General features: G+C 40.1%; 1 protein-coding gene across 6 annotated transcripts in view; it reads right to left on the reverse strand.

The window, feature by feature from the left end:
- LOC142097549 (ankyrin repeat and fibronectin type-III domain-containing protein 1-like) overlaps window positions 1-14,777 on the reverse strand; it is a 274,419-nt gene that overhangs the window by 112,213 nt on the left and 147,429 nt on the right. For all 6 annotated transcript variants that reach the window (XM_075179471.1, XM_075179472.1, XM_075179473.1 and 3 more), the window contains exon 5: window positions 10,453-10,493. In XM_075179471.1, the coding sequence (XP_075035572.1) occupies window positions 10,453-10,493 (41 nt within the window). The remainder of the gene's footprint in view (window positions 1-10,452; window positions 10,494-14,777) is intronic.

The following is a 14,777-nucleotide window of genomic DNA, read 5'->3' on the forward strand; positions in this document are numbered from 1 at the left end:
CTGCAAAGGCTGCAAGTTGTATATTGATTCTACAGGGGTTTTCGCATGTGGGCAGGTGTGCATGCAGCAATTTTTACTTGAGATGCAATCATAGCCATCATATGTGCAGAATGCACTAAAATCTCTCCTCCCTCTCCGCTGATTGGTTGGACCTCCTTACAGGCCGCCAGTTGCACACAGATAACAGGTATTTGCTGATTGGCTGGACCTCCCTGCAGGCCGCCAGTTGCCCACAGATAACAGGTATTGCTGATTGGCTGGACCTCCCTGCAGGCCGCCAGTTACCCACAGATAACAGGTATTTGCTGATTGGCTGGACCTCCCTGCAGGCCGCCAGTTGCCCACAGGTAACAGGTATATGCTGAATAGTTGCTGTGGTTCAATGCAAATTCAATGCATTTACAGGCAAAGTTTGTAAAGGAGACCCTCATTTATTACCATGCAAAAGTACAAACCAACAAATAGGAAGCTCTTTTGTGATGTCAGACACATACATCTACATGAATGGCTACGATGCCGGTGTCTGCACCCAAATGCAAACATTATATTTAGTTTTGTGGGAAGAGACATAAAATAATAAATAAAAACTTTGGCGATTGGATAAAGAAAATATGTTTTCCCAATATGATTGTCTAAGTTTCAATTCACTTGAGACTACTTTTGAGTGTGATGATGGACAAGGGTTTGTACATGAGCATGCACAGTAACTGTTCCCTGATTCCTGTGTGATTGATCTTGTGCTGCCCAGATTACATTTAATCTGCCTTGCCAGCTGTCTGTCCGAACACAGTGGAATTAAAAAAAACTACTTTCTCATTGTAACTTAATTAAACAATTACTCCTGAGATTACAAAAGTGACAATTGAAGGTACGCATTTCATGTGGACTTTTTCACCTTTCAATATCTTTATTATATTAATATTTTCAACCAGAGGAGCCATGATTGTTTTGTTGGTTTTCTCAATGTACCATCAAAACAAAATTCAGTGTGTATAGAAACTAAGAGCTGCTCCTAAGAGATCCAGTCGACATGGATAATAGTTTTGGAAGGGATGATGACTAGCCAAAGGGCAGATTCTCAGGATCAGGAGAGCAGCCAGGAGACGGGTAAGCCTTCAACCTTGCTTCTTTGGGTCATCTAATGTATGACAAAGTTGCCGTGATCTATATGTGTTATAGAATGAAGCTGTGGTTGTGTGTCTCCAATCAGTGTAAAACAGCCGATGACACCGACTTCTGATCACACAGTTCTTCCATACTTCATCTTTGAAACCTGTGGGGGGCGAATTCCTCCTAATTATTTCTGGATAACCATCTGTGCAGACAGATTTCCAGATTTTACAACAGCAAATCAACAAACTTTCCCTTTCTGTCTCCAGAAAATGATCAAACATGAGGACAAAGCACTCCTTGAGATCTGACCGCTGGGATACTGTGATCCACTTGATTCACCCGCCGCTGGAGTAAAAATAACCAAAGTGTATATACCACTAACAATAGGCCAGGGTATTTTCAACATTTGAAAAAATGGATGAATCACACAGTGTGCACTGTTGTATATTTCTCTATTGTTATCAGTTTCATACTGGAGTGTCAAGGATCTATATGTGCCGCAGCAATGTTTATACAGAATGGATAATAGTGCCAATGGCCAGGAAAGACTTGATAGCGGTGGGCTCCCCGATACTGCCCTCTGTTGGAGGATGTTTTAATGAAGACACTGCACTAACAGCACAGGACTTTACTTCCAATCTATCTTTATGGATCACCATGACTTTTAGGAGGTGAGCTACTCATCAAATGTTTATGACCAAATAGCTCAACCACCGTGTTCAATCTTGCAGTTCCTCGATTGATCGCCCTGTGTAGAGACAAACTCTTGCTACAGCAATGCCTGGTTAGAATATAATGGGGCTGGCAGGAATTGCTCACCTTAGTAGTGAGACATGTTGGGATGTACTGAGCATTCTGCAACACCAAGGATAAGGTACATCATTTCATTGTGTAACTTAGCTTGGAAATGAGCTTTTTTGTACTTGATCAAACTCGGAGACTAAAAATTCTCATGTTTAGTCAAAATCGAAGGCTTTGCCAGTTTGATCATTATGAGACGTAATTAGGGAGCCAGGAATTAAATAGTCTCTCTTTGCCTGTGATATTTTGATAAAGAAAACTAGTTTGGGTAGGTATAAAGGGGCTAAATGTGATTCATGTCTCTAGTCTGTCAGTTGTAAGCTTTGAAATACATTGCTCTTTGTACAGACATCTGCATGTCTAACACTTATGTGTGCATTGAGCCACAAACATTCAATGGAAATTTACACTTCTTCCTAGCAGGTGTAAAAACCCAGCCATTTTGATCTCAGAAAACGCTCTACATCCTTCAGATTTTCCCTGAGGACTGCACTTTGAGAACTGAAACACGAGGGATGCAAATGTGATGTTTGTTTTGCAGCTTTTATCTGTCTGATTTACAGTTACATTGCAAATTGTTTGTCCAGGTTCAAATTTGCACCCTTAGACTAGATTTGCTCCTAATTCTAAACGAGAACCATCACACCCTGTCCCATTTGAATTTACAGTCTAAATTCCTTATCATATAAACACACAGAAGATTCCATATTTGTCAGAAGATTCCATATTTGTCAGACGCCAATTACCCGACCAGTATGTTTTCAGACAGTGGGAGGAAACCAGAGCACCCAAGGAAACCCACAGGGAGAATATACAAACTCCACACAGAGTGCTGTGCAAAGTGGCTTGTGAATTAGGATGTTTGGATGGTCTGAATAGAAAACCCATGGCCCCAGTGCTGTGAAGCAGCAATACTAACCATTGTACCACGCCTACTTATGCCTACTGCTAAGGTCTACCCAGCAAAGGTCTTCAGGTGCCTATAAACTTCTGCTTGCATGAGAATGACTGATAATAGCTACTATTATTTGTAGTCATAAAAGAATGTATCGAAAATCAGATTTACTTGATCACAAAAAGATCATGTAAGCTTGCGAGCAGGGCCCTCTTACCTCTCTGTCTGTATGTATTACTCAGTATTGGTTTATTACAAATTGTAAAGCGCTACGGAATTTGTTGGCGCTATATAAATGTTGATGAAATGTTGATAATAATTATTGCAAATATTTCTCTACTTATTTTGACATAAAGGACCAGTTCTCAAATGCCTTTATGCCCAGGTCAAGTTTTGTACAGCTACTGTATCAATGATATACAGCGCAGTATTACTATGAATACTGCTGAAACCAATTTAACCTCTGATACATTTACAAAGTGGTTTATCGCCTAGCTGTACGGTGTTTTGCCTGATGTAATTAAAGAAGCTTCTGAGTAAAGGGGTTAAGATGAAATCTGAGTCATCCCAAGCGCAGCAGTTGTTGGGACAATTTGTGTAGGGTAGCAACAGGGTGAGCAGGAACTGAGTGAAGCTAGAATCAGGGCGGGAGGTCTACGGGAGTCACTGCAGCAGAATGGAGCGTTCATTCCTGTGGTTAGACCACAGATCAAGGAAAAGAACTAGGGCTGGCATTTAGCAGCATTGTGAGCTTGGTACAAACACTTCAGCCCTTACGCTGGCTGTACAGGAGAAGGTGATTCTAGCACCCTGCAAACACTGCTCTAATGATAGACAAGATCTGATGCGTTAGAGCACTGCAGCAGAATGTTTCATCTGAGTGATATACTGTGAGCTGCATCTATGCCATGCTATATATAACCTATGCATAATAACATGTATATGCATCAATCTTCTGTTTAGAACTATATCAATAACAGCATGTATGATAAGATCAATTGATATTGGTATGGTTATGTAATGAGAATAGTAATGATGTTAGTCAGACCATCCATTAGGAGCTGTAATCAAAGAATGTAACTGTTATGTCCTGGAACTCAGCACATTATCTATCACTTTACAACATTATAATAATAGTGGTGTATAACCTTCCTGTACACGATGGGGTACAGTGTGGAGATGATGGCATAGATTACTGCACACAATCTGTTCAGTGAGCAGTAAGTCATCTGCAGGAATGTACCATGGACACGATAAGGAGAAGCTTCATGATTAAACACAACAATTTCCGGAGCCTTAATACAACAGAAAGTTTGAAAAAGGCGACGCATCACAGAATTAATGTGTCCATAACTTAAAGGGAGCCAGGATTAACATGCTAACAGTGAACACACTTGGGGGAACTATGCCTTGAAACAAATATTCAGCAAGATCGTTATATTCCAATCAGAACAAAGAAGGATATTTTGCTAGGAATTATTCGCAGTCCGTTCTAGCTTATAAATCAGAGATATATATCCTGTAACACTGCAGATGTTCCTGATCACACAGGGAACTGTATTTAAGGAACAGATTTAGGGGTGGGATATACAGTTAGAAGAAGGAGCATTTCAGCTGCGTAAATATGCTCCTTGGGTAACATTTGTAACAATGCACAACTTGCAAGAGTATTTTAAGGTGCACATATCCGACACTTGTGGGCCAAGGGGAGACACAAATTACTGAATCTCCTTTGAGATGCGTCTTACTTTGTATTACACATATCTTTGAAATCCGTTCCTTTCCAAGATTCATTCTGCTTCTACACAGATGCAGCTTACAAGTTTATGATGACAGTCTATCTGCCCCAGACGAGTATATACTCCAAATTTATGGCTGCACATATCTTAAGATGAGTCTTCCAGACATGGAAACGCAACGGTGCAGATACATACGTTCAACTCACCTCCTAATTGCCTGAGATTGCCACAAGTACATATGAACTCAAAATATTTTGCTTTCATAAAAATATAAATGTTGTATTTAATGGTGGGTTAGTAGGCTCAATGCTTAACCAGAGAACAGTTGTTGCACGAATCTCGTTAGTGCAAATTTGTTTAATGTACATCAATACGTTTGTTAGGCCAGACTAGGTTTTTAGTACAATAACTGACACAATCATCATCATCGTTTATTTGTACAATCACAGAGAAGCTAACACAGTTACTTTGGTGTGGGACATGCCTGATCTAAATATCACCTTTCATTAATGTGTATAAGTGGACCAATCAAACTGCATAAGGTGTTATAGTTAGTCCATCACTTCCTGGTTTACCTGGAATTATTTGGAAAAACCTGCCTAGTCTGGTATGTTCTTGCACTGCAGTGTCATACAAAACATAGACTGAAACACTACTTGTACTGAAAATTTTGAAGCCTATGTTTCTATGTTGCACATCCTGAGTACTGGGACTCCAAGTGTTGTGTTGGAGAACTCTGATTGTAAAATATACAATACATTATGTTTGGATCTGCCATTTTTAAAAAACATTCACAACTCAATATTTTCAATTAGTCAATTTAATAAACAACCGATTAAAAGCCCATTCACTCCCCAATGCACGTCCACCATAGATGATTTTTTTAAGTTAAAGTAAATGGAATATTTGAAGGATTAGGACAACATAACCATTCAGTCACAGTCACAGTCTGTGTGTTAGAAGGACTGGAATAAAAGCTGCCATGACATCAATTGGGATTGTATAAAGAGCAGCCAGGTGTCTAATACCAATCTATACTGTTCTCCCATAATGAGGATCCAATCAATTTGGGATAGATAAAACGATTTAGCCTTAGTGCACACTACAGAATTTTTCAACCAATGTGTTATCTACATGATTTTAGCCTGGATTAGCATGCCGATCCCTGTGTACACACTATACACGTTTTACCCTCAGATCTGTGCTCTTCAACTGTCATAATCATTGGCTGAAAAGATTGTGACTCTGTAAACTATATGGAGATCCTGATTGTGTGTGTATATACACTGCAGGATTAGAAGGATGTCGTTCCATAGCTGAGCGAGATTCATAGTTCTGCTTAACAATCAAAACAAACAAAACTACTTCCACTGCAGGTGTTGCAGTCACTATGGGACCCAAAAGTGAGAGATGCCGGGGTCACCCTCCCAAGGTCCACGCTCTGCACTTCAGAGCATGTGTGGGGACTGGACCATGCATAGTAAAACCCCAACAGTTGCACCAGCAGCTGAGCGTGCTGAGCACAGCGGGCGTTTTCTGAGTACGCGTGGGGTCGGTACGTATGCATGCCTAGAGCTGGGATGTCCAATATATTACCACAACAACCAACACTGCACCACAGCAAAGTAAAAAAAATAACAACCCTAAAACCACAGGCCCGAACCGCTGCACCCTCTGTTAGGCAGTAACCACCAAGACACACTCGTCAATCACAAGTGTAGATGTCAAACCCCCGTAGGCCAGAATTGTTGGGCAGTCCACCAATTCTGCTATGGGACCTAGCTACACTGTGACACGCCCTTGCTGGAATCTAAAAATCACAGAAAGATATATACATGTCTAATAATAACCATACTTTAAATTATAGAAGGCATACAAAAAAGTAATTATTCACATTACACTTGGCATGGAAAATCCCAATAGGATGGAAAATTGAAAGCTTACAAAGACATTACAAATAGTCCAACATATTTATGTACAGCAAAACAGATAGAAAATACAACAGACATAGGGTTATATATTTACTAAACTGTGGGTTTGAAAAAGTGGAGATGTTGCCTATAGCAACCAATCAGATTCTAGCTGTCATTTTGTAGAATGTACTAAATATTTGATAACTAGAATCTGATTGGTTGCTATAGGCAACATCTCCACTTTTTCAAACCAGCAGTTTAGTAAATATAACCCTTAGTGTCACATTTTCTCAGTAAAAAACATAAACGGCGATCTGCTTGACCACGGATCAACTGAATCTGTCAGTTTGGCTACACAAGTAATAGGCCAAAAAATGGAATCTGTGGCCAATTTAGCTACACATGCGATAGGTGAAATGGTATGCCTTCAGCTGTTCGGTGGGTGGGCTGAATGAATGAATGTATAACAAGTAGAGCCATTTTAACAGTGGGACAATGATACCACACACAGATCACCTTCAATCAACAGGGTATTCCATTAGATTTTGGATATTCAAAATAATCGCTTTGGGGACCACACACATGCATATTAAACTGGCTGAAAGCACTTGTGTGGCTTCTTTAACATAGACATTGCTTTCAAAAGAATGCTCATACACAAGTGCCCCTGGATACAATACAATGCAGACGCTGCATGCACAGTACATTCCAAAACAACTTGACTTGCAAAAATGTGCAGTTTCCTGAATACTCCTAGAGTGCCAAATCTCTATCGTTCTCTCTGAGTACTGAAAGAATATAAATATTATTCCATGTCATATAAGCGTAATGATGAATATCCCAATATACACAAACCATTGGCACTTTCCCAGCTGCTGCTTCCACCGACGGGGGAAAAAAAATTAAATTGGTTTAATTGCTGCTAGGATACAGTGCTCTGTGACTTTCAAGAAAGAATTATTCAGCTTGTATTGGAGGGTTTGGATTAAAATATGACAGAAAACAAAGAGTGAGGGGGAGTGGAGGCAATAGACAGACTGACGGAAAGATTCCTTAAATAGGAAAATTTAATGACTAAGTTAAGAAATTGAGCAACAACTCACAAACAAAACCATATTTACTAAACTGCGGGTTTGAAAAAAGAAGAGATGTTGCCTATAGCAACCAATCAGATTATAGCTATAATTTTGTAGAATGTACTAAACAAATGATAACTAGAATCTGATTGGTTGCTATAGGCAATATCTCCCCTTTTTCAAACCTGCAGTTTAGTAAATATAACCTTAGGACCGTATCACTGTGATTCCCAGTATAACAAAGTCTGATTGTAGGACAGCTGTTATGAGATGTATAGGTATCAGTAATGTCATTGTGGGGAGGTAACTAACAAGGACCATCATCAGCTATTTATATAGCGCCTCTAATTCTGCAGCGCTGTATAGAGCTAACAGCGCAGAATTCTCCCGGCATGGCACATTCACAGTGGTGCTAGATGGAGGGAGAGGAATATTAAGTTAGAAAATACATTTTAGGTGGTGTTATCCTTTAAATGAGATTCTGCTCTCAATATATACCACTGCAGAACATACCGTCAGACTTCTGTACAAACAGCTGGTTTAAATATACGCCTGAAGTATTCCCCAGCCTTGGCAGTGAACAGGTGTCAGTAGATTAAGGGTTGTTGTGTGCTTTCTTAAGTAGGAAACTGTTAGGTATCTGTTCTTCAGCCCCAAATCAATGAAACTCAAGGGTAACACCAAAACACTTGAATTAATTAGCATATGGAAGCAAAATCTGTATCTGCATTTTCAAGTATTGCTATAAATCACTCTTAGGCCCTCAGTGTTCTCCCCAGTATTAATACTTTGCAATAATATTGAAAAATGTTGGAGGTTTTTGCCCACACCTGCCAGGACTGGTCAGACTGGTGGTCAGTGGTCTAACACACAGTGCTGGCTGTAGTGCTCACATAGTGTCTGTTCTAATAGGAGAAACAATGGTTTATTCTATTGTAATAGGACTCTGTTGGGCTCCAAGAGCCGGTTGACAACTAAACACAGCCGGGTGGAGCACCCGGGAATAGGTGCTGGGGAGAACACTGGGCCCTGTACAAACAAGACTTAAATTATTCTATGGGCCTTCAGAATTAAAGCATGTTTCTTAGGCTTTATGTATGAGCACTGAATGCCGATGTGTATGAGCGCTTACACACACTTTTAGTAACAGAAACAAAACATATTTCCAGTATTACACAACCACATACTCATTTTTATATGGCAGGACGATTTGTATACAACTCCAGAACAAGGTGCATCAATGGCGTTTGCAATATATACAGTAATGTATACAACTAATGTGTATACACAGCAAATTAATGATTTAGTACATACGTACATCAGAGGCGAAGCGCTATTAAATGTCCAAGAGTGATAGAACAAAGGTTTAGATCGCCATCTGTAAAATATCCACAAACATTTTACATTTCACCACTCAATTTAAGGCTGTATAGGCCTGGTATGGATTAAATAAAGCCTGGGCGGCCTGCGCTTTCATCCTGTTTGTACCCTAAATCTAAGTAGCTTCAATGAGGGGCTGACAAAGAGCGCAACTGTGTTGTTTAATGTGTTAATATAATATGTAAGCACAAACATCCTAGCCTGGGGCGACAAACAGCGTGTGCCCCTCCTCACAAAATACACTACCAGTATTAAACAATGACATGCTGGTGCGGCCCTCGCCTCTAGGAAAAAACCTGCCCTGTACTTGTGCATGGTGTTGAGGTAATAAAGAGTTAAAATTGAGAAATCAGCATTTTATTCCTGTGGCACTACTGGTTCCAGCAAGCCCTAGTAACCATAGCTTGTTTGGGTATGCTGGTGCTTGTAGAACTTAGTGCCAGCATACCCATGGTTGCCATGGCATGCTGACCCTTGTAGATCTGCCAGCGATTGCATGTCATTGCATCCACGGCCTACTGGGACCTGTAGTGCACCAGGGAACAAATACTGGTAGACAAAACCACTCACACCGTGATAAAAATAAACACTCCCCAACACACTCTGGTTTTCCAGGCATATATGGAGCTGTGTCCAGTTATGCCCTTCCATCCCTGATCCCGCAGGTGTAGGATGTGTCCGAACCTGCATATGGGCGGGTGCGTATACATTACTTGTGCGCATACGCACTACGGAAAAGCGTATTTTACACTAGGCAAACGGACATAGGTCTAAATCAGCTTCAGCCCCTATGTCCTGACAACTCCACTTGAACCTTGTTGTCCAAAACATGCTACGGATACAAAACAAAACACAATTACTGTTAAAGATGTATAGATTGGTGTCTGCATTTGAATGCTGGCTGTTTAGTTATCATAGGGAACAGACAACATACTCAGTTCAGCGCCACACCTATATTACTGGCCTTTAAAAACTAAATTGTGTTCCTGTATGAAAATGGTAAAGTTATATCGATAACCATGAGTTATATTATTATTATTATTATTATTATTATTATTATTATTATGTAATTCTTTGTCACCTAACATCCGAACAAAATCTGTATCCCACGAGGACCAAGGAGACACATACTAACATACAAAACCTTATTGCTGCTGAACAGAGCCATGAGATTATATCACACGTTCATCCGTACCATAGGCAAGGTGGGATTACAGGTGCCCAGAATCCCCCCTCCTGGTCAGACTTGAAGAATGCTGTTCTGTTGCTATTTCCAGTATTACACAACCACATACTCATTTTTATATGGCAGGACGATTTGTATACAACTCCAGAACAAGGTGCATCAATGGCGTTTGCAATATATACAGTAATGTATACAACTAATGTGTATACACAGCAAATTAATGATTTAGTAAAAGCCACAGTCACAACCCCCCATCTGTAGAAATCCTGCACTTGCCATGATTGCTGTATTAATGATTGGATAGGTTGTAGTAACACAAATAAACACATGACAAGGAAGGAGATATTACCTTGGTGTTTGAAGTTCTTTCCGGTCCACTGACCCCAGGCTCTGAAAGAGAAGAAAGATCCTTTTAGATATGGTTTATAGGGAGGATGAGGAGGAAATTCCACATACATTCCTAATTTGAGAAAGGATTAACTTAATGGTTCCCAACACTATTAGAGGGAAACTATACCCTATTTTATCCCCCCCTCCCCCCTCTGCTGACTCCAACATACCATATATTTGTCATTACATGGGGCCCTCTGATAATCCTAAATGGAAATCCGGCACAAATCACTGACATGAAAGCATATGAGAAAGGGCTGTCTTCTGCTATTATTGATTTATAAAGCACAAACATACTGTAAACAGTACATACGAGGCATTATAACAATCGCATCAATCTACATTTACACAAACATGGGGAACACGATAGGAATGAGAACCAGATTCATCTTATAAAGGAAAAAGGGATGGAATTAATGGGAGAGAATGTAAGGAGTCAGGTGGGTATATTTACTAAACTGCGGCTTTGAAGAAGTGGAGGTGTTGCCTATAGCAACCAGATTTTTGTTATCCTTTATTTAGTACATTCTACAAAATGACAGCTACAAGCTGATTGGTTGCTATAGGCAACATCTCCACTTTTTCAAACCCACAGTTTAGTAAATATACGCCTAAGTGTGCATTGTAAATGGGGAAACGGTCTAATTTACTGAATAGTCATACAGCACCTTTTATTGTACAAATTCTTCCTATTTGGTATCAGGAATACTGTATAAGATGTCCAGTCTGGGGTCTACTGAGAAGTGACCTAAATTAAGTTATTATATAGCGCCTACATATTAAGAAGCCGAATTACAGAGAATATTTAATCATTCACCTCAGTTCATCCTGCCATAGAAGAGCTTACAGGACATATTGTGTACCACAGATTAACTTATCAGTATATTTTTGGATTATGTGATAAACCATGCAAATAATCATCATCATCATCATCACTATTTAGCGCCACTGATTCCGCAGCGCTGTACAGAGAACTCATTTACATCAGTCCCTGCCCCATTGAAGCTTACAGTCTAAACAATGGGAGAAAATACAATACTAAACACGCAGCCAGTGACTGACAGTTAGGCAGACTTGCTTTGCAGAAATACATAGTAATAACTGGTTGATTCATAGGTAGCGGCAGGGCCAGTGATGTCAGAGCAACTCAGCCTCCACTTTTTGACCTGTATCAGATCCCATACGGGCACTGTCCTGAGGATGTGGGAGCACACTGGCCCACTCTCCCGGAATATTCTGAGGCTCCCAAATTCCAGGTATATATCTTCCCGAGTGCCTGGGAGAGGCAAGTGGGCAGGATGGGGGGCCTCCATGACTCAATTCATCGAGAATCACGCCATTTTGGCTCCACATCCTCCAGTGTAATGTTTTAAATAAGTCTAAGCTTTCATAATCCGTCTAAAATGACCGAGATTCCCCACTCTTGACCAGACTGGAGATACAGTACATGCGGATATTTAGCTCAACTTTTGCAAAATTGTATTTTCCCAAGAAAAGTTTTTAAAAAAAAGTTTAGCTGGGACCAAAAAACCAGGTAGGATAAGCTGCTATATGTGACAGCGGCACATTACACATCATGCAGAATTCTTTCATTTAATACTTAGGTAGGCCCCTCACGCTGAGCCGCGGCTCCTGTCTGTCATGTCAGAGGTCAGTCTGGACAACAGTCTGTTAGACAAAGCCACGGGGTGTTATTAGTCTCCCGGGGGAAGGTAGGCTGCCCCTGAGGTATTTCCAACCCTGCAGGCGTTATTATACACCTGCAGAGCGACAGGAAATTCTGCAGATTACTAGTCATTGTCAGACAAAGGAGAACTAATTGAGCATTAGTTACCACTTCATTATCAAAAACTTCTTCTCACCTCCAGCTATTGCCACAAAGAAACCAGTGTGTAAATCACTGAGCTGTACTACAACAGATTTCCTAGCCGGAATCCTGTGGATCAGGAGTTAACCTTTGACTCTGCTGGATACTATAGGGGGGATTCTTGCCTGACCCTACATGACTCACTCAGAGATTGTTTCATTAAAGAAACCCTAGCACTGAATTTCCACTCCCTTAAAGGTAGCACATTGCCTTCATGAGTACACACATCAATAGTACACAGCTTCAGATACCTACGTGTTTTGTCAATTGATGAAAACGTTAAGATGTAAAATAAAAAAGTGTTACACGCGCCTGAATATTCCTATTTTCATAATTGTACAGCGCTACGGAATTTGCTGGCGCTATATAAATAAATGTTGATATTGATGATTCTCATTATTACTTATGAATTGTACACGTATTACTCAGTATAAGTTTTTGTAGTATATAATATTTTAGCTTACATTTAATTCCCATTTAAAGTGTGATTAAGACATATAGGAATACTTCTCCCCACCTAGGGACATAGGAAGCTGATTGGTACGCCCCATGTCTCTGTAACTATGAGGTGCACCTTTCCAGAAAATAAAACTTTGCAGTAAAGGGACTGTTTCTTAAACATAGTGCAATATATGGCTGCATAGTAATGTAGCAGAAAGTTTGCAGCAGAGGACACTCATCCTACTTGAAGGGGGAGACTCAATTCAGGGCGATGTGTCTCTGGAACAGTCCAGGGCTGGAATCTCTGCCCCACAGAGGTGCAAGGAAAAAGCACCTGGAGATTCCTTACCATAATGTAAATCTCTATCTAGGTATATTTCTGCATATCGTACTTGCCCACTTCTCCCGGAATGTCCAGGAGACTCGCAAACTCCTGGTAGGTCTTCCAGACTCCAGAGAGAACAGACAATTCTCACGCATCCTGCCCACTTTCTAGTGAAGGGGCCTCTATGACATGGAGAATGCGATCAAGTCATAGCATCGCTTATGTGAGGCTAAAATTACACGATTTGAGACCCACCCCCCTCCTAAGTCACACTTTAACTCACCTCTCAGATCTACTGGGGTAGCAAGAAAAGTTGGCAAGTATGCTGCACATATATGTGCATGTATGCATAAATGTACATATACATGTCTATGCCCCTGATGCTTTACAATTCAAGGAGAGTAAAAGTTGCCATGGAGACCTATATCCTGTTCAATAGCAGACATCTGTGGCCTTGTGTATGTAGATGATCACGGAACGCCTTTGTGACTGCCGATAACCTTAGGTTTTACAATTGGGATAACATTAATGACATTTTAGGTAATAATATATTTAAACATTTTGCTGCAAAATGACTTAGTGTTGTTGTTGGAATTCACTTATTATTTTGCAAATTACCCACTTCCCTACATTGGTTCTGACAGGCTCCGATATGCAGAAACGTCTTTGGTGCCATAACGCACACTTGCAACTCCTAGATTTCTACCGAATTGCATCACCATGGCGGCATTTGTGTAGAACAGAGATTTGTACTGGTCAATAGGAGGATTTGGGTGGAGCGAACGTCCCTTGCTTCAGTTTAAGCACCCCAGTGCACCTGTGTTGTGAAGCAGTGGAGTGAGATTATTAAAATGAGCTGTAGAGGTGAAGAGGGAGCAATTTTAGTGCCGTTCCTTCCTCAATATATCAAAAAGCTTCAAGCACACAAAAGTTCCAAAAGTAATAATGGCTGTAATGATGTCCCCACAGTCTCCCGAAAATTAGGCTAAATCAACCAGTATTTAAACAGAAAAGTGTAATGTTATGAACGAGGTGGATCTAAAGTGGTGGGAGGCAATGATGTGATGTTTAAACTTTTGCACAATGCAACATATACAAACCATGTCATCATATATCCAAAGTAAAGGTGGTGGTGTGGGGTACAAAAGGTCAGAATCAGCCAAGCACATAAGATGCCTCTTGTTGTTGGCAAAACACACTTAAAACATAAATACACTGAAGTTCTGCATACATCTTCTTCCTTCTCACATCACTTCCTCTTATACCCAATTGTTCAGAATACCTTTACGTTACCTTATACTTATACAATACCTTACACTTATACGTTACCTTACACTTATACAATACATTACCTTACACTAATACAATACCTTGACTTATTATTTAGAATATTTGAAAACTAAAAACATACGTTTTGGAAATGACAACATGAAGAAAATGTATAACTTGTATAAGTTAGAGTTACACACACTGTGTAAATCCTAACATGGTAACATCTAGGTCTCTTATGCCGGAGGAATTAAGCCTGGGAATTCTCACAACATGTGGGATATAATTGCAATAGTCTTTAAAATGTATCTGAAGTTTTATAAAATAGTAATCCACACCAGGGTGTAGATTTACTAAACTGCAGGCTTGAAAAAGTGGAAAT

This window comes from Mixophyes fleayi, chromosome 7 (genome assembly GCF_038048845.1).
Source record: "Mixophyes fleayi isolate aMixFle1 chromosome 7, aMixFle1.hap1, whole genome shotgun sequence".
In the NCBI taxonomy this organism is placed as follows: Eukaryota; Metazoa; Chordata; class Amphibia; order Anura; family Limnodynastidae; genus Mixophyes; species Mixophyes fleayi.